Source organism: Amblyomma maculatum, chromosome 5, assembly GCF_055883805.1.
Source record: "Amblyomma maculatum isolate TAMU_Amacu chromosome 5, ASM5588380v1, whole genome shotgun sequence".
In the NCBI taxonomy this organism is placed as follows: domain Eukaryota; kingdom Metazoa; phylum Arthropoda; class Arachnida; order Ixodida; family Ixodidae; genus Amblyomma; species Amblyomma maculatum.
In genome coordinates, this window is record NC_139348.1 from 137433037 (window position 1) to 137454342 (window position 21306).

Genomic DNA, 21306 nt, shown 5'->3' on the forward strand with positions numbered 1-21306 from the left:
AAGCGGTAACAGCAGTTTTTGTTTAAAACTGTATACGGTACTGCTCTCTAATTAAAACTCATATCTAACTAATATGAACTGCGCATAGGCCTCAGGTCATCCTCATGAATAAAGGTTTATGAATGAATGAAGGACTCCACGGTCGGCTCCGGCTGCGCCAATCACGGAGGCCAAGAACTGCGCATGCGCAAATGGGTCGGTGGTTCGTTCTCAACCAGGAAAGAGGCGCGTGCGCAGAGCGGCCTTGTAAAAAAGACGAATTCTAAATATTTCATCGAGATGTCAGCCGCAAAATGAAACTAATGCATGAACACGTTTGTGTGCTATCCGTACGAGTGAAGGTCCTCTTCAGTTCTCTCAAAATAATGCGACGAAACACGTCGAACACTTCGCTTTTATTAGCGTAGCGTATATGTCAACAGTACATATAGACGCATAGACTCGTACGTCTGTGCGATAATACCACCGTGAGTAACAGCGCTTTCAACAACGACTCGGCCACACCTTGAGTCCTCGGCCGACCGCGCGCTTTTCGAGAAACTGGCTGAAAAGCGCGCGGTTCCTACCGCGCAACCGTAGTAGACGAAATTAAAAAAGAAACAACACGTAAATCACTGCTCTATCGAACACGCATACACGCACACACATTCCTAGAGCCATACACCTGAAGTACACACATCGCAGAACGTCACTGTGATACACGAGTTTTATGTTGTGTGCCATCGTTAACATTTCACAGCGATCAATGTATACAACTCTGTCACAACGTCATAACCGAGCCACCGAAGGCCTGAGTGAGCCGTGCGAGACACGGAGTAATAATAACGACCACATTTTAGTATAGTTCTTTTTTTCGTAGTGATTCTGATGTCAGGCCATGACCCCACGCTGTCCCGCGGCTTCGACCCTTGACGGAGAGGCAACACGGGCCGCGGTGTCACGTGAGCGAATCACAGAGAACGAGAAAAAGAAACGAAAAATGGAATACAGCCGAAATAGCATCATCACATTATTCCGGCCCAGATAAAATAACCGGTCGGTGAAACAGTCACAAGTGCCGCTATGTCAACCGCGGCAGAGCGACAAAAAAAAAGGAACAGTGAAAAGGAAACGCACAGTTCAACAGACAGCTGTTACGATAGACACATACATACGTCTTTGACCAACCCCACACACGCGACGTGCCGAAACTGCCCACGTACAACGTCGTGCATGCCTCTGAAACTCATTCCTGCCGCGGTCCTTTCGGTCCTCTCCCATGGCGACGCGCTACGCCGAAATAATTAACGAGACCTCGACGTCGCTCAGGAATTTGACATGCCTGGATGCGTGCGCAGCGAACGAACACTGTTTTGCAAGCGCCGAATGCAGTGGATACGTGACTGAACACTGTCGCCACCTCGCGCATGTCAGCGGAACTGTAGAGACGTAGGCGGCGCGTCGAAATGACCTTAAGGCGACGCTGCACGTAGGTTAAGCATGTTACCTTGTTAATTATGCAAAGGTGATTGACTTGTACTGATGGACAAGATATCCGGCACTAGGACGCAGCAGGGGACAACTGGACTTGTAGCCTCTGATGGTTGTTCTTTTCTAGGGCAATGAGCACGAAGGACCAATGTGTCTTCCTTTCCGTGGTGTTAACAATTGCTGCCTGTTCTTCGACTGCGCTCTTTTTCACTCTACCGGCTCTACGCAAATCGCAGACCAATGCTTCAGATAGCGTCGCCGCTGCATTGGGCCCCTCTCAGGGGTCACGTGGGGGTCGTCTCCCAAGGTCACTGCTGGAACCGTTGTCAGTAAAAAGTGTATTTCCAAATGCCGTACATTTATGTTGCTGGAACCGTTGACAGACAGAGCGAGCGTTAGTTAGGCTTATGGGGCAGACACCATATCATCTTCATTACACGGCTATAAAAATAGGCGCAGCTGGGTCTCATCACATAGGCAACGGTACACTCTTCATAGTCAAGTGCCGATAACAATTTACTAGCAAATACGTTGTCGCGTGAACGTTGGAGAGTTTGGGTCTTTCACAGTACACCATCCCTTTAGGCAAAAAGAGGGCTATTTTCTGTACCTACGCACTGCTACCGCAAGCCCTGCGTTGTTAATTGCAACATTATTTGCTGGAGTATCGAATGCAGCATACGTAGTCACCGCCCTTGCAAGTGCATTGAAGCGCAATAGGAACACGTTTCAAGGGGCGATAGTCGACATTTCCACGCCACACAGGGCTTCTGAATTCGACTAAAGCCTGTAAAATGCATTGCATGAGGTAATTTAAAACAGCGTATGCTTTAAATAGTGACCGATATTTACTTCGCCTTCGTTTTTCTATCTTTCTATGGAAAGAGCAACGCTCCATGCAGATTCCTATCGATTCCGACAATTGCAGCCATATCGATACGAGGCTCGAGCACGCTAGCTGAAGGTCATCTGGCGTTTGAGATGAAACGCCATTTTTCTAAACAGTGACTGCTTAACTGAATTTTACAAAAGAAAAAAAAGACAGGATGCGTCTGTTACAGCGTATTCTGATGTTCCACGCAGCAATAAAACATCCTCAGGCACAAAACTCATTCCTGTTCTTAAAATTCTCCGATAGTTCGGGAAAATCCCTTTTCGTCAAAGTTCACTCCTTCATTTCCCAAAGGAGGCAGAAATCCCCAAATGAAATGCCAATTACCAGTGTCATCGTCATATACTGACAGCCATCCGTACGACTGTGTTTTTTCGTGCTACCGGTAACGTACTGCACCGTGCGCAAACATGCACAAACAGACAAAAGAGCTATCACATGGTGAAGCATTTCCACGATGCTTCGGTCTCTGTGCGAAATCTTTGCGTGCACTATCAAAGTTTAATTGAAGAGGCAACGTCGACGAGCGCCGTGAGCTTCTCACGAACAATGAGCGGAACTTTGTAACGAACGATTAAGAGTGGAACATTTCTGGAGCTGTAATATCGTCGGCGACATACGACGTCTACCTGAAGCGGCCATCACAGCTTCTTGCTTCGCACAACTTAGCATTTAGTGCAAGAAACCGCGCTATAAAGCTTTAAAGCCGTACTTTCTGCTAGAACCCTGTTGAATGAGAAACTTGAACATATTAACAGTTCAACAATCGATTGCTTTTGTACAGTGCCATAGGAATGTTGAACACATTTAGCTCGCAGCCCGCTTTTTTGCCGCGTGTGCTCATTCGTATTACACATACGCGTCATGTAAACACCCCATTTCAAGCCTTCTCTGTGCGCCCTTGTGTTCAAATCACTTGCCACAGGTCTTAACAGGAGCAAGATATGGCAGGACACACGGGTCGCTGATGCCATGCAGCACGGCAAGCGCTGTACCTGCAAAAAGTGCTTACAGGAACGTGAGCTGATTCCGCTTTTTGTTTTGCACTGCGTGTCGCTGTATTACGTAGTCGTTTACGCACAGTCAGCAGTAGACATGTCATCAATGTCATCCCTTCAGCCGCCCAGCGTACAGGCAATATCTCAGCCTGCGCAATCGCACAAAATTCTGTGACGACGAGCAATCTGCGCAGCTGATACCTCAATCCAGCAAAACCGCCTACCCACACTGCCTGCGAGCAGTACGGAGATAAGCCACCCGGAGTACAAGAGTTCGGCACACCGTTAGTTCTCATTGGTAACACTAGAGCGCGGTGACTGTCAGCAGGCACACCACGGATACGCACATACGTAACATGTGTCTGCGTGCATTCACGCACGCCGCGAAACGCTATCGCCTGGCACGTTAACAGACGTCTGAGTTCGACACTCGCCATGGTTATGCCGCATGCGTGAATTATACGTCAACAATATTCAATACGTCAAAAATAAAAATGCACGCAAAAAAGTCAGTGCTTGATGTGAACGTTACTGAATAGCAAAACATAAGAACGCATGCTGGGAAGCTGCAGTCTTTTCTTTCTTTTGTACAAGGTGTCAGCTCTTCGCCTTTCCATCTTCTCTCTATCTCTCTCCTCTTCGACATTCGATATGTAGGCCGCCTCTTTCGAGACTTGGCGCACGATATCGGCGCTACAGCATCAGTCAAAACTTTCTAGGCCACAGGGCTTAGCGCAGAGGCGTGCAGTCGAGCCGTCGTGGCATCCCCGAAGCTCTAAAGGCCATAGGAATTCAAGGCAAGTTCCTCTCATCCGCCCTAAATTTAAAGCTCCACGACTGGCGTGAATGACCAGTTAAACGTATCAGCTGGAGACTTTGACCAAAGTTGTACATTTTTCCCGCACACGCGTGCATTGATGCGATAAGGTGCGCATCGGACACAGTCGTCTCTTTCGTGTTCACCCGTCAACACCGTTTGGCTGTCGCAAAGATCGAACGCTCCGGTTCATCACGTAACGCACCGCGCTGCTCGTGGACATGAACTCTGCGCCATTCATGGTTACACAAGGCCAGCTTATTCCCCATCGGCGGCGGAAAACACTTTGACGATATTACTCGGCGTCTGAACCACAAATGAGTGGACCCACTGCTCCACACTGCACTGCCGTGCTTGGGCTTGATGTGCACAGAGAATTCGGTTAGTCACACCAATGCCGAAAACCTACGCGCGTGAAAAAGCGACAGTACCGTATTTTTCAGTTTATAATCCGCGTCCCCATATTAAAAACGTCCCTTTGAAAGGTCAGTATTAAGAGAGTGACCACGTTGCGCGGTCACCTCAGAAGAGAAAGTTAGACAAGACTCGCCAATGCGCTCGTATCTTGAAGCACTGGTGAAGCACACACGCCCCCTCATTTTCAAAGTCAGCATCCGATTTGTAAAACGGTGCCAACACTATCCTTTTCCGCGGCATATTTCAACATTAAAGGAAAGCGAGCGCACCAATACTGCGAAGGGAATTCCCTCAGAAGTCAGAACGTAGCTCGGCTAGTGGCGCCATCTATAGTATACAATGACAAGTGCTCCCTGTGCTGTAAAACCTACAGTGATCAAACAGCTTGTTAGCACTGGGATCGAAATATCTTGTGCTTGCCACTCTTTCGTACCCTTTATCCTCTCCGCAAACAGCCGAAGTCGGAAAATTGGGGTGACACCTCTTTCGTGGGAGGTACGTGCGATAGCTCCCGTGTTGTTGAAAACCGTTTTGCAGTTAAACCGGCATCTTCCGACCAGATATAGGCTGCGTTGTCACAGATATATCACACAGCTAATGACAGCACCGAGACAACAAAACGTAACACAGTTTCCATCATCATAAATGTGCTACTAACAGAACAAAAATAAATCTGCGGGTTATGCACCGGAAGATACGGTATGTCCTGCGTACACTCTCCTCCATAATCTACAAATGTGTGAGACTACACATGACCACAATGGATTACAACACGCACACAATTGCACCACAGTATCGTCGTATACACTCGTTGATCAACCAGAGAGGCGTGTGTGTAATAAATGTCTTGGGTGAAACAGTCACGACACAACACCCACGTCATCGCAAGCTCTGTGCAAACAAGGATGAGTGCGATTGGTAGCTACAAAAAACCGCGAGCGCGACGCGCGTACTTTCGAAATCAGTGACACGTGGCCAACGCCTGTAGCGCCTGCCGCGTGCATTGTTTTCTCACACAATACTGTCGCAAATGCGTGCAGCGCCAGCGTCATCCGGTATGAAAGGATTGTTCCGATGCGGATGTTGTCTCATTCCGGCAGAGAAATGATGAAGCGCCGTTATGTGCAAAATCAAGTTCCGCCAATCCGCAAACTGCTCAACATCGCCGACACAGCAGATGTTTTAATTTTTATATAGCGGTTTCTTTATAGCCTGAAGGTGTCTCAGACTGCGTGCTGTCTCGTTTATACATGTAAGTTAGAGCAATCTAAATCGATGCCTCGTCTGACGTCTTCAAATTGACTAGCATCAAGATAACTCAGTACGCACTCATGATGCTAAGCCAGTAGTTCATAGATGGCGTTGGTTTCAGGCGACCGGCCATAACTAATACGTGTCTTTCCGTAAGTATCATAATTTCACATTTCATGCATTCGTTTGATTTTCATGACATACTTTAGCAGGGGTTGGAAACTTTTACTAGCCTCGATGGCGCGCATCTTCGACGCTGCATCGTTCAGCAAAGCTGTTTTCAAAACAATACTTCGCTAAAAGCGCAGCCGCACCCTCTGAGAAGCGTCTGGGAATTTAGGGTACCATAATAAATAAGAACAGGAGATTGGATGTCGAACAGTATAGATTCAAAGATTATAGAGAGATTTAGCATACCGTGATCCGCGATCTGCCACCGTGACCCAGGTCTATGTGCCGACATCCAGTATGTGGCGCCATCTATCGGTATCAAAGTGATCTGGGCATGCGCAGTGGAACGCGCGGTGTCGGATCACGGTAGCGGATCGCGGTGTGCTATATCTCTCTTATGTGGCCCAAATAACCGCCAGATGACGAGCCTGAGTCGAGCTATTTGCTTTATGCGTAGATTTCTTGTTATATTTACCCCGTATATACAAACTGCAGCGGCAGCTGTTTACCTCAAAGAACCCACACAAACCAGGTAACTGACAGTATATCAACGCTGACGCTGCAACGGGAGGGCAGATGACTTCAAAACCTTGGTGCCAGTAAATACCGACTGGGCTGGCATGGGAGGCCAGTGAAAAGAAAACCACCTGTGCTACCATTTGTCGCCGACAGGAGGCGTATGCCGGCAGTTTAGACGCGTTGAGAGTCTAACGCTTTCGACTTAATTAAACTATGACGCAGGAGTGCGAATTCGAGCACCGGCTGGAGATAAACACACACAACGACGAATAAGTGAAGGGGAACCGTCTAGTTCCACGAGCGAAAGATGAATGATCTGTTCACCAAGTACCCGACTTTCCTTTGAAAAACTAGGAACGCGGTTAGAATGAAAGGGAATAGGAAAAGACGAAGTTTATGACAAAACCGGAATCACCCTGTTTCTCTCGCTAATAAAAGACAACGCACACGACAAAAAATATTTAGATTTCATTAATGAAGAGGGTGGGATCAAGATATGATAGATGTGATGTCAAATTATGCAATAAACAGACTATCGTGACTGTTTTTCAACCCCAGTTGTGGACAGTAACATTTCCGATGAAGTTTGGAGAAACAGAAAGCATTTGCAAAGCGACCGAGACTTACTAATGATGCTGGCGCTTCCGCGCTCGCAAAGTCGTTGCGGTAGATATGTTTCTACAATGCTGACGAACTGGAACTTTCCCCACATGACAACGATGAAAAAGGGTACCATAAGAAAAGATGCCGCCAAGCAAGTTTTACCGACTCAAAAACGTAAACTAGATGGCAGTATCCCAGCTAGCGAAGTGCACCAGATATCTTGCTTAAGTATATAACAAGCACACGGTTTTTCACGAAAACAGCATGTCGAAACATACACCGTAAAAAAATGCAATGCAAACGAAACACTGACCAATGTAGTTTGCAGAGAGAATGATAGTCCAGTCTCAGTTCTAGGAATGGCACCGACCAGAAAACGGAATGGAAATGTATGAGTGTTTAGGCGACGCTTCCGTCATGGTGACGGAGCATCTGGAAGACGAACAGAGGAACATACCGACATATATGTTAGACGGCACTATGATGCCCGTCTTGTAGGCGGCGCGCTTAAAATCAGGGCCTGGCTCTCATAAACCAACAGCGTCTGTTTAATTAGGTTAATTCGCCACTTGTCGTCAATAGTCCACATAACCACAAGTGCAAACAATCTGAACTGTGGCTCTGAAGTCGGACTCGAAGCCAAATACTTTCGTACTTACTTTTTCGTAAGATACGTCAAAGTCCAGTCCAGGATATGTGGAAAAAAATGCACTTTCATATTGCTTATATTTTTATGTTATGTCGATGAATATATGGCCAATTATGCATTATTTAATGCAGAACTGATACCCCAGCGTTTCACAGAACGCCATTTACAGAGAAAAGCATGTTGTCGTGCCTGTCTCATACCTTTAAGTATCAGCAGGCTTGTATCGTAAAGATATGACTTTTTCTTCATTGGATAAAGATTTCACGTTGCGCTTCATTTCCAATTACACGCGTATACAAAAAAAAAAAAATCTCGCTTTTCTTCTGACAATACGTATCGGCAACGATGATCAGTTTATGATCGTCCTGCCATTGACGATGCAGCTGACATGTACTGAACGTTTCAGCACTTTTGGCTGGTAGTTTTCGCGTTTCTGTCACAATGACGATTTACTCTGAAAACCAGCTCAGGCTGCTTTTTTTTTTTTTTTTTTAGTCCGTAAGGATGTGCCAAGCGGCATACTATTGTCGGTGCGCTCCGAGATCACGGCTAGCACGTTACGTGCTTTCCCATGAGGCAAACGATCAAAAACGCCACACAAAGCGTTTTGCAGGAGAGCTGCTACGATGCCTCGGTGACGGCCGACAGCCCTCGTCGAGAACCAAAGCCGTCCGAGTCCGGCTTGCACGCACTCGAACATACGAACACACACACACACGTAGTACACAAACACTCACGTGCACACAGTCCAACAGAGTCCAAGCTTCAGTCCACGCATACGCATACGTCTGCGACAACCGCTGCAATGGATACAGGCGCATTGTGCGGGGTTCGGAGGGGAGAGGAGGCGGCAACAAACGAGCTAAGAAGCCAACGAAACTCAAGACACTGCGCGCGTCGCGGATCTCCTTGGCGTCATACAAGGGGCTCGCGTGCGCGGCTCCTTGGTCAGGTGACCGCCGCGCAGCCAACCAGCTATCTCCGAACGAGGCTCACGGATGGTGCCGCCATCTGGAAGCGGCCAACAAAAACTATTACGTAGTGTTGCCGTTATGTACATAACAGCCTTTATTTTCCGTGTTATTTTGCCCTTCATTTATTTGTTGCTCCGTTATGTCTACGAATTTTTGATCCTGCATCTTATAAATTGAATCTGTTGCTATCTTGCTGCGCGTTTATCGACAATCTCAGTCTGCGACTTGGTCAGTTTATTTTACTAACCACGGGCGCCACAACGATTCGTAAACCCTCGAATTGGCAGGAACCGCATAATAGGTAGACCCTACGCGAAATTCCGCAGCTGTTGATACAACGTGCTCCGATCTCCAATAGCCATGCGACCTCGACAGATGGCGCGTACTTATAGACCTACCCTGGTTCGGTGCCCAGAAAGTGCAGAAAAAGAAGGAGTTAGCTGCGGAGTCACTACCGTGAGCCATAGCTTTGAGTTCCCGGGGGGTTTTGTCCCATTTCCAGCCGCCGCAGACTCATCTGCAGCGTTTTGGTCCCGCCTTCGATCACGCCCGCTCACAGCGACGGGGAGGTCACGTACGTTTCTCTCGGGGGTTGGTGTTGGTTGATGCGGCCGCATAGACAGCCGTTTCGCCGCAGGCCTACCGTGCAGATCTCTAGATAGGATTTCCGGTCGCAAGGCGCGTCAAAGCAACACATCCTCACACGACGGGATACGCGAATCGGAATTGCATTTCGGATGCATTACTTCTTTTCCCTGAAGAAAATGGCTCGCCTCTGGGAGTCTCTATTTCCCGCAAGATGTCTCATGAGAAAGGAGAATGCTGAATGAGAAAGGAGCCCACCAAATATTGAGGTTCTGACTGGCGGCGCGGCGGTTGATTCAGACGCCAAGGCTGCGCCACTACTGGTGGCACGGGGAAAAAAACGTGAGGGGAGAGCAGTGCTCGAACTAGCTTTCGAACCAATGGGCCCCAGAGCTTTGTACCAACTCTTCCAGTGTAAGAAGAGGCCGGCCCAGTGGCTTCAGAGCCAGGTGTGAGCCGGCAGCAGCAGTCCCGAAGACCAGAAGCTCCAGTACCGGCAGGCCCTGATCCAGTAGCACTGCGGCGGCGGCGGCTACGATGGCAGTACTTTCGGTATGGCCACAGCCGGCACGGCCGGTGCAGGTACCGCTGGTGGCACAGGTAGACTAGCAGCGCGGATGCCAGCAGTTCCAGTACAGGCATTCGCGCTTCCACTAGCGCCACTGACGTCACTGGCCGGCCGGTGGTGCCTAAGGTGGTGGTCGGTGGGGAAGCGGCGTGCGCAGTTGGCTGGGGGTGCTAGAAGGGCAGCCGGAGCTTGACGCGCCATCCCTAACTACTGCAGCAGCCGTTGGGCTTTGCTTGACTCTCCTGGCGTATGTACTCGGTCATGTTGAAGCGACCCGATGCACCGTGCGCTGATCGGGACGACCGCTGCTTCAGCTCCCTGCGTCAGAGGAGAGCAACACGTCAGAGATTAGACCCGCATGCACTACCCGGCTATCTACGGAGATGCGTTAACGATTAATGAATTGTTACTTGCGAAAGTGACACGTCGTGCTGGAAGCGATGCCCGGGTGAACGGCTCCAGAATTATGAGTTAATTGAGCGTTCTCTAAAACTTCGACATTTCATAAGGTTCTTTTTTTTTTGTAGTTTTCCCCCTATTGAATATGTGATCAAATCGAGCACGCATCATGCTCAGTACCCAAAAGTAACGGTCAATGATCTAGCATGACAGGTACATTCTTCCAGTAAGCGTTGACACTGCGACTAGCATATGCTACGCGACAGGTGCTCCCGTCTCGCACCCACGATCATGAATCTATTGACTTAAGGTCTACTTGGGACGAGAAAAGCTGTCTTCAATTCACTCAGGCGCCGGCGTGGATACCCACACTGTACAGCTGTGCGCTGTTAGACAAATGTGCTGTAAACGGCACGGATGGCAGAAAATCGTTGAACGATGCGACCTTGAATTTAATGATAGCGTTAGGTTTAGTGTAAAACTTTAATTTTGCTGAGTATATAGATATCCCTCTTGAGCGTGTTGCACTCTTCGTTATGCCGACGAGTGAAATTTCATGAGTAGACAGCCCAAACAGCACTAACCATGACACAATATCGGTACTGCGTTGGTCATTTCCGGCCCTACATATTAACAGTGCATTGCCATCACAACCCCGGGCCAATGATTTTTGCTGCCTGGGAAGAGACAAAAACTCAGCAGTCCCAGCGAAGCATTACCTCTTTACGCGTCTTGTTTATTTCTGCAGGCTAACCTTAACCGTTGCTTAAGGAGGAAAACTAACGGAGGCTATAGTTCATATTGGGTAGCAGATAAATCTGGCTGGATGCCTGTTGTGAACATCCAGTGAATACGCATGGATACAAGATATTGGATGGCCAGTGAGCTTGGTGGGATAGCCATGATATAACAACCAGTGAGTGAGCTTGGTTGGAAGATAGTGAGTAACCATTGAGTGCCATTGAATGCCACTAAACAAGGTAGTACGCCAATACTGGTTTTGATAGGAGAGCCAATCAAATTGGTTGGCATATATCTTGGATCTTTGTGCGCCCCAATCAGACGCCAATATTGACCAATATTGGGACCAATATATCCCAATATTGGACCAGTGGCGGTCCATTGACGGCGTACTGCTTGGGACGCTGTGTTGCAAAACTCGATCCTACAAGTTGTTCGTCGAGGAACGGAAGGGGGCAGGCGACTGCTACCAGTAGTGTGTCATTCTCAAACGCTCGCTAGCTAACTGTACAGGTCTAGAAGCCATCGCCGTGCACCCATAGCTTCCCCTGCACTGATGGTGACTTGTTCTTATTAAGATGGAGTACACGCATCACCTGTGACATATATCGATGAAAGAAAGCAGCTAATGTCTCGAAAATTCCCACCAAGAAACAGCTGCCCGCATCTGCCTGCATGTGCGCTGACTTCACTCACCTCGCCACGGCCATGAAGGCCAACTCCACGTTGCAGCCTGTCTTGGCACTGGTTTCCATGAAGGCCACGCCATACTCCTGCAAAGCGCGCGTCGCCAGAGGTCGCCAGGTAAGCGATATTCGCGATTAAAGTCCACCGCAACAGAATCTGCGAAACTTAAATGTCAAGTTAGGCAAGTGTAGACAGCAGTGTGAACCTCTTTATCAGTGTGAACTGAGCAGTGTGAATCTCTTTGTCAAATAGTATATCAAGAGCAGTCACAAAGAGTGCCGAATTGTCGTAGATGCATTGTTTACGGAGACATCAACCCGTCCAAGAAGAGTGCCGTCATACTGGACACTGAATCATGCTAGTAGAACAAAAGAGTCGAAGATCAAGCTTTCGCTTAACACAGTCCAAAACACCGGTTGCTCCTACGGCCGTGAAGAAGTCTGCGACCTTCCGTTTGAAAGTGTTTACCTAAAGCTCACTGAGGCAGCCTGAAGGAGCTTCTGAATAAATTGCGACTAGCTTGCGAGTACAAGATGAAAACAATAAATTAAAGGCACGCATTTCGGGGGTCTGTACTACTTAGAGCCGAAATTGTGAAATGTTAGTTCGTTGGATTGCATATGCTGGGCACAAATTCATTTCTTAATAATCTGCACTTTAAATCGACAGCAAATTCTGTTCATTCTCCAACCCACGCTGCTCACTTTGTATTTTAAAGTCACCTTTATGCCTGCCTAAATGGACACAGGCGATAAATGAAAAAAAAAAAAGTGCTGAGTCAAGATAAAAGGACACAAGACGGATTTCCCCTTCGCTCTTCGATTTATATTTCTTCGCAAAATTAGCTGCATCACACCCCGCCATACAGCCAGCAGAAACTAGCTCTGAAGAGAATATTATGCGCACATTAACTCTTTGGTAATTTCATTGCAGAACACTCCATCGGGCTCATGTATTCAAATCTGGTGGTCCGACGGGGACAGAACTCTAGAGCTTAACTGACTATAGAAACTCTAGTGGACAATAAAATAAATAAAGTGCGTACAACTTACAAACTACGAGACGGTCAATAAGTGCGGTGAGGCCTGCTAACCAAATCCATGATTAGTGAAACCGACGCAATAAGAAAAATACAGACGCGCAACAGATCACAAAATGAATTTTAAAAACCGACAAGGTAATGCCTTTCAGCGCTGCCGAAGCTTATGAAGATGAGTGGCGATAGATTTCGTATGTAGATCCTTGTCATTTCCTCTAACGTAAACCTGCGCGGAAGCGCCACAGAAAATTAGCCTGGTTCCGAAGCGTAGTTTTGAAAGTATTGTGATCAAAAGACCTCTAGCCGCTTATACAGGGCTTCACCCGGGCCGGTAAGTTAACTGACCAGTCCATTTAACCAGAGCGGTTACCGGGTCAGACGCGATTGAGGAGAAAAACAGAGTGGAGGGGTAAAGGTAGGAGATAAAAGGCAGACTCAGACAGATGTCCCGCATGAAAGGACGCATTGCGCCAGCTGGCCAAACCCTTTTTGTGATTGATTGGGTCAGCATCGGTAGTTTCGCATATGCTGCACCGTGCGCGCCCTCTTATAGCTTCCAGTACAGTGAGTGATATTAGAGAGATTTGGCATAGCGGACACTTATTGGAGAATAGCCGTGTACCGGTTTACCGGAAGCCTTCGTGCGCATGCGCAATGGCCAAATCGTGCTACACCTATGCCAGCAGATCGATGAAATGCGCTATACACAGCCCTTTTAAAGCAATGAAGAAACGAACTAAGCATGGATGCAAGGACTGCGCATTGCGAAGCGTCGGTGCACTGGTTGTTCCGCACGAATGCTACGCTGGCCGCGGGTGGTAAAACAGGCTTATCTTTGTTAAGCGTGCGACATTTTTTTTTTCTCGACGTCTGGCCAGAAGTAGTACATACTTGTACAGGAGACACGCGAAGTTAGCGCCCGTTCACATCACTTGCCGATTTCTACCCCGAAGACCTCCTAGGCTATCGATTAACCTTCCGACTTGCACAACGCGGTGAAGGACACCTGCAATAGATTGTCGCTTAATATCCCATCGTGGTTGTGACAAAAAGGGATGGTCACAAAAAGCGTTGGAGACGAGCTAGGCTATCACCTAGCTGTCCATCACAGTTGCGGTTCTTCTCCCTGTGGCTTCGTTGCGACGAATAAAGGGTAAATTACAGCGACCCGCAAAACTACCCCGATGTCCTGTATAACGCCGGGCGTGGAGAAAGGAGACGCTCACCCTGGCCAGCCTCTCTCCGTCCTCGAGGCGCACCTGTCGGTCTTGCTGTATGTCGGCCTTGTTGCCGATGAGCATGATCACCACGTCATCCTGGGCGTACTCATTGATCTCGCCCAGCCACGCCTGCACGACACAGCCCAGTCGAATGTCACTTGCACGAGACACACAACCCCATACGGGAATAATTACGAAAGTCATAGTAAAAAAACTGCCTATTAGCTGTTGTGGGCTTCGAAAAGCATTAACAGCTTCCACGAGGACTCCATGCGACCTGGGGGTGCCATCCTTAGCTGTAAGCGTTGCCGTTCGCTTGCGTTTTGTATTAATTGCCTATGAATTGTTTGCTGAAATGTATTTTCCTCCGTGCGTGTTGATTCTTTTTGTTGTCTGTTTTAGTTTTTTTGTGTGTGTGTGTTTGTATGTGCTCATTACGGCTGCCTGATCAAGTTTATTCTGTACTGGACCGTCTACTAGCCCCGCGGCTATCGGTCCAAATATTCTTTATGTATTTCGTTTCATGCAAATAAAGATCACTTTGATTGATTGATTGATTGATTGATTGATTGATTGATTGATTGATACACGCCTGCATTTATCTGTAATACCATGTTTTCGTCTATTGCGCTTTTAGCATTGACGGCTAAGGACTGCCTGCGTCCGGACCATCTGCGCTGAGCAGCGAATCTGTCATATACCGGATTAGAAATAAGATATGCGGTTGCCCTTTCCGACAAGCAATGAAAATATACTACCCAGCGGTTATGGCCAGGTATCACTCTCTATTGGCTGCGCAGCCGCTGAGCTCCGGCAACTCACACAAGTCAATACAGGCGCTTTTCAGTAGCCAACTGACCTCCTGGCTGCTCTCAGTCAGGTTTCGGTAAGCAGGTTAGTTGACTAAACGACCAGCTGGTTGCATACATAGGGAGAAGGCGAGTCGCAATTAATCGTTTCACTCGTAGCCTAACGTGTTATTTGTTAGGCGTCTGGGAACAGTTTTATTGCATGCACAAAAGCGCGGCATAGATTGGTCAAAGGTGCACGCAAAGCGAGGTGTCAAAGAGTGAACTCTCACCCTCGTGTTATCGAAGCTGGTCTTGTTCGACACGTCGTACAGTAGGAGTAGCGCTGCGGAGGAAACAAGCCAGCCGGGCACGGGTTAGTGAACGAAAGGTAAGTTAGTATAGTAGCATCAAAAAGCAGAAGACAAGCAGAGATTTAGGGAGTATTTTGGCAGTCAATTGCTCAACCTTTAAAGAGCTCGGCTGTGGGCCAGTTGGTGGGACATTGTAAAATAAAACAGCGGAAACGACAATACGGAAGCAAGAAAACAACACAAGGCGGCTGAGCCTTTTACAATGTCCAACCTTTACCTAGCGCGCCTACTACGGCTTCAAACTAAAATCGGGCCTAAAAACGCATCGTAGTAAGAGAGGCCGGAAGGTAGGCGAAGGCTGTGTGGAAATAGATTTGAGCATAATTCCAATCAATTCTTTCTACAACTACCCTGTCAATGGCATATTTCCCGGTTATGCGGCGTTGCCAGCGTAACGCTGCGGCACACTGAACAATCAGCATGCAGCAGAGTCGATGCTTGACGTCACCGCAACGCGCCACGCTGATTTTTCGTATGCAGTGACATCACCCGTGACGCAGTGCAAAGTTCCATGACAAAGCATAAAGCTGAATTGTCCGAGCATGGTGATGTCATGAGGGACAATATAGTGACGTCGCTGGATAACGCGTTGCAATATGAACGTTCTATGAGTGAGCCCCATTTTTTTTTTGTGTGTGTGTGTGGGGGGGGGGGGGGGGGATTGTGTGGCAAATTATTCTTTCGATCTTCCACTCCTCTCATTCGTATATAGTTAGTGCAGTGGATGATATTAAATTCTACCTTTCATCGTTGAGCTACGACAATTGCGGGAGAAAATATAATGCACCGAAGACGAAAAACGCTGCGAAATTTGACGTTTTAAAAATCGCGTTACTATTTGTTATTTCGTTTGCTCAACTTGCGTTTTATTCAGATCTGTTAAAAATTTTATACTCTTGTTTATTTAATACCTACATTATAGTGTAATGTCCTGTCCCACATTTCTTTCCGTTATTATTTTAAAGATACCCATTTTTTCGCTCGTTACTTGAAGAATGGTGTGTTTCAGAAGAATGCGGCATTTAGAAATAGGTATTCTGGGTTAAGGAAAGATCGTAGTAACGGCTTTTGAGAAGTTCCTTGGAAAGTAACAGCAGTGACTTCTTGCGAACCATCGTTCACCTTGCGCGGAGAAAGACTGATGCAGAAAATGCAGCAACTGATTAGATAACGGTCAACAGACCTGCAGGTCAAAAATAGACTAGAGAAAGCCCCTTATTATCTCTCCCGATCCTGATATGTCGTGATGGTATTTTATTTCTCCTCTGTTTTCTTTATATATAAGGTTCCTTGCCTTCCTTGCCTACTTACTCGAGCGCCCGTGTTTTCCGATTCGCAACATTATATATCCCAAAGCTCGAAACAGGTACACGCGAGCAGCACTCAGGTGAAGCTCTACTCTGAGCTCTAGCGGAGTAAATGCTTGAAAAGTGAACGATGCGTCCAGGCTCTTCGAGTCGCGCGCACGCCTAAAGAAAACAAAACAACAGGTAATGTAACATCGACTGTGTTTTACAGCCTGCTTACGGATGCGTTTTATCGACCGGGAACGGCGATGCTCCCAGCCATATTCAAAGGCACCACGCTTTACCAGGGCATATACATACACGCCAGTCTCAGCGAGCAAGCGAATTGTTTACCGAATGGCCTGAGTGCACTACACTCAACGATCGATGTGACGTCAAACGCGGCGCGTGTGCTCGCACAGGTCCGCAAAATGTGCCTGAGTACCGAAAAACCTCGCGCGGCGTGCCTTACACAAGTACGCCCGCTAATGCATGCTGGGTCGCAAAGCTGAAAGGGAAGACAGAATTGAAAGCGTTGTCGTTCGACTATACAGGTATACAACTCCAGCTGATACACACGCTACATGAACAGGACGCCAAAGGCGACTCACTCACTCACTCACAAACTCACTCACTCACTCGCTCACTCACTCACTCACTCACTCACTCACTCACTCACTCACTCACTCACTCACTCACTCACTCACTCACTCACTCACTCACTCACTCACTCACTCACTCACTCACTCACTCACTTGTTTTCACCAAATGCACTCACCGTGCGCGTCCCTGTAGTAGGCATGCGTGACACTCCGGAACCTCTCCTGGCCCGCCGTGTCCCAGATCTGCGGAATTCGAAAGAACGCTGTTCCGTCGGCACGCGCCAAGTGCCAGGCATTCGCCCCATTTCACTTCCGGTTGACTTCCTGACACGCCATGATTCTGGCTCCGCGCCAGCAGCCGCCGAATGGCGCGGCGACTATGCCTGCATCCCGCGCTCTCGTTCCCTGCGCCTCCTTTTTTAAATCATGTTCAAACGTTCGCTAATAGTAGTAGTAATAAACATTTACTAATTTCAGAAACAAAATTTCAAGGGCATAGTCGTGGTTGGGGCTCTCATTTCAGATGGCGAGCGGCTGTGTCAAATTTGGCGCTCACGCTGTATTTCAGTTTTGCAAGACGGTACTGCTGGTCCCATTAAATGAGAAATGCTTTTTTCTTTTCTTGTGTTGCGGTCAATCGCGACCATTTGCTCCCTCTGTCGCGAAAGTATAAACGTATACTATACTAAACTGCGGTATAGCTGTCGCCAGGCTTATCCTTTCTTACATGTACACAGGGATATTTCCACGTAGGAAAGACTGGGCCGTTTCAACACAGTAACCTCACGTGTGTAAGCAAATTAATCAAGACGCAGAGCGTCTATAGGTAAGAAAACGAATGCTCACCTGAAGTTTCACCTTGTAGTCGTCCACTGTCACAACTTTGTTCTGCACAGAACAAAAGGACAACCATCGCTCAGTAACCAGTTCTTTTACCACCCTATGACAAGCACGGGGGAAATAGTACGATGAAAGAAGTCAGCAGCAACCCATACCCTTTCCGGGGCTGCAAATGATGACGTAAAACATCGCCTTCGAATGTGATTGTTCTGGTTTGGGTAACCAGTGCAGGGTAATAATGAACATCTGCCAGCCATTTGGTTCGCACTGCATCCACATCTTCGACAAAATCCCTGCGTCAGCTGGCGATGCAACATCTGGCATACGTTGACTTTACACAATGCATATCAGCATCTTTCGTGCGGTATCGTGCAGCCTAAAAATGTTCGCGACATATGAGGCTTTCATACTCTCTCCTACCGTACCATAATATACGTGACGGAGACGTACACTCACATAGACACACACGCAAAAAAAAAAAAAAGGAACACGAGAAATAAATGGCCTCCACAGTGCATGGATAGCCGGAAGGTATACGCAACGCCACACTCCTCTTTCATCGACATCATCATCACCGGAACGCCTTGGGAACTGGATAAGGCATACTAGGTAAATAGTGTTGGTGGCGTTGCGTCAGGGCGGGACAGACTCCGTCACAGTAGCAAATTGACTTAGCTAGGACCTTTCTCCCAGTCAAAAATAACTACAGAAAATTTTCTGTTGTTACGACAGAATCTGTGTGCGGTTTTTGAAGGGAAACCTGTTGTGACAACAGAACGTTTTGTAGTAACATCAGAAATGTATGTAGTTACGACAGAAGAGTGCTACAGAACTACAGACAACAGAAATATACTACAGAAAAACTACAGAACTACAGAAAAGTGCTACAGAACCACGGACAACAGAAATATACTACAGTGAAACTACAGAACTACAGAAAAATCTGACGTTTACAACAGAAATACAGAATATTTTGTCGTATTTTTGACACGGTTCTGTAGTTTTTTTCGGCTGGGCTGGTCCACCTTGTAAAAAAGAGAAGCCTAGTGCCAATCCAATCCAATCCAAGCGAAACACCCAGAGTAGCCACCATACCCAGAGTCCCGTTGAATGCTTTATTGGGTCACGGGATACGCATGCGCTTAGCGTCGCTGAGCTTGCGGCAGATGGCGTTGGTGTCGCTGCCACTGATGAAGCTTGTTGGCGTGCTGCTAAATCATTCACTGCTGCCCGTACGCCAGCCGCATATACCACGTTAGAACAAGACATGATTTTTCTCGTTTGTTCTCCGTAGAATGCGTTGTGTATTGCGCGGTGCTGAAGAAGCTGGAGAAGTGCATAATACAATCAAGAAGGGCGAAAAATGCGGCAACACGATGTGCGGGCTCGGAACCAGTGTGCATGCGGAGAGGCAACGCCCAGCCTTTGTTTCCATGAACGCAAATAGCCATTGCGTGGTCGGGTGAACTATGACATTACATCGAGCACGCGTGGCGATTGTCTGGTGCTCCGCGCAAGGGGAAGAAATTTGAAGGATTGAACGTGTTCCGCGTTGCACACGTGATCATCATCATCATCACCATCATCATCCTCATCAGCAGCAGCCGTATTATACCCGCTGCAGGGCGACGACCTCTCTCATATTCCTCCAATTAGCCCGGTCCTGTGCTAGCTGCATCCACTTGACCCCTGCGAACTTCTTAACCTCATCCGCCCACCTAACTCTCTGGCACCCTCTGCAACGCTTTCCTTCCCCTGGTATCCAATTTGCTACCTTCAGCGACCATCTGTTATCCTCTCTTCGAACTACATGTCCTGCCCATGCATATTTCTTCTTCTTGCTTTCCAGTAGTATGTCATTAACCGGAGTTATTTCTCTGACCTACTGTGCACGCTTCCTATCTCTCAAAGTTACACCTACCCTTTTACGTTCCATAGCTATTTGCGTTTTCTTCAACATAAGTACAAGCCTTTTCGTTGGCCTCCACGTTTCAGCCACATAGATGAGTACAGGTAAGATGCAACTGTTATATAATTTCCTCTTCAGCGATATCGTTAAGCTACTAGTCATAATCTGTAAGTACTTGAAAATTCGCTCAATCGGAATCTTATTCGCCTTGTTATTTCCCTTTCAGGCACACACACGCGCGATATCTAGCAATAACACCTGGTTCGAAGCAGGCTGTACTGCCTTGCCGGCAGCTTCGATTGATTGGTTGATTGGTTGGTTCACAGTAAGGGAAAGGCGCAGTATCTGTCACATTTGCTCTGTGGACACCTGAACCGCGCCGCAATGGAGGGGAGGAAGGTGGGAGTGAAACTGGACAGAGAGAAAGAGGAGTCGTAGTGGAGGGCTACGGAGTAATTTCGACCACATGGGGATCTATAACGTGCGCTGGCATCGCACAGCTGCACACGGACGCCTCTTCGTTTCGCCTCCATTGAAACGCAGCCGCCGCGGTCGGGTTCGAACCCGGGAACTCCGGCACAGTAGTCGGGCGTCTTACCACTGCGCCATCCCGGCGGGGCAAGGCTTCGACTTAACTCCCAGTTTCCGCCCAAAATGAGCTGACATTTTGGGCGTTGTTTACAAATGTTGTGTCACGTACACTATTCGGAACAAGTGCAACTCGAACAGAATATTTCACACACGAAAGCACGAATAACATCTCGTTTCTGCGAGGATATAACCTTGCCCAGTTCATCTAAAATGCGATAACCACTCTTCAGAAGGGATAAAGAATAACTTTCACTCCCTTTCGTTCTTAACCAGTCAGCGCATTTGTGTTTTTCAATTCAAGAATTAATGTGGTCCCGATAGTGCAGAGGTAAATACTATACGCAAGTATCAAGAGGTTTAGGAAGGTTATTCTAAATCATTGAAAGTAAACTAGAAAAGTTAATATGCCGACAAAAATAAAATCGAATTTTCGTTCAACTTTCCTAATCACCTTTATTATTGAAGGAACCAAACGTGCAAGGAATGATAAAAAGGAGATAAAACCGCCATGAAAAGCATCCCGAAGGTGGCATTTATTTTCTCGTGTAAATCGTTACTAGGGCAACATTTTACAGTATTGTGTTTGTGTTTTTGCAGGCTTGATTTATGCAGTTTGGTAGTTTTCCGTGCGACGTTATGTTAATATAATATGCCCCATCAGTTCCAACCAATATTTGACAACGTGACACAACTGTTTTCATTCAGTGAACTGAAGTCCCCAACTCAGCCTGACATAATGGTTTTAGCATGAACAGTAGGCGAAACAATGTAACATGGTAGCATATTGATTTTGCTTCTGTCACGCAGCCTGAGACTCAGCTACTAAAGCGTCTTGGGAAGTTGGAATGAAAGTCACTTTATTAAAGAAATTCGGGGCCTAGTGTAACGGCGACTGCACCTATATCGTCAAAGAAAG

The 21306-nt window shown here is 47.4% G+C and overlaps 1 protein-coding gene across 1 annotated transcript in view; it reads right to left on the reverse strand.

The window, feature by feature from the left end:
- Positions 1 to 352: 352 nt before the first annotated feature.
- LOC146189699 (ras-related protein Rab-37-like) overlaps positions 353 to 21306 on the reverse strand; it is a 134036-nt gene continuing 113082 nt past the window's right edge. The window contains exons 3-8 of the mRNA XM_084604469.1: positions 17897 to 17938; positions 17227 to 17293; positions 15082 to 15134; positions 14007 to 14129; positions 11751 to 11827; positions 353 to 10232 (exon numbers count right to left, since the gene is read on the reverse strand). Of these exons, the coding sequence (XP_084460595.1) occupies positions 10118 to 10232; positions 11751 to 11827; positions 14007 to 14129; positions 15082 to 15134; positions 17227 to 17293; positions 17897 to 17938 (477 nt within the window). The 3' untranslated portion in view covers positions 353 to 10117. The remainder of the gene's footprint in view (positions 10233 to 11750; positions 11828 to 14006; positions 14130 to 15081; positions 15135 to 17226; positions 17294 to 17896; positions 17939 to 21306) is intronic.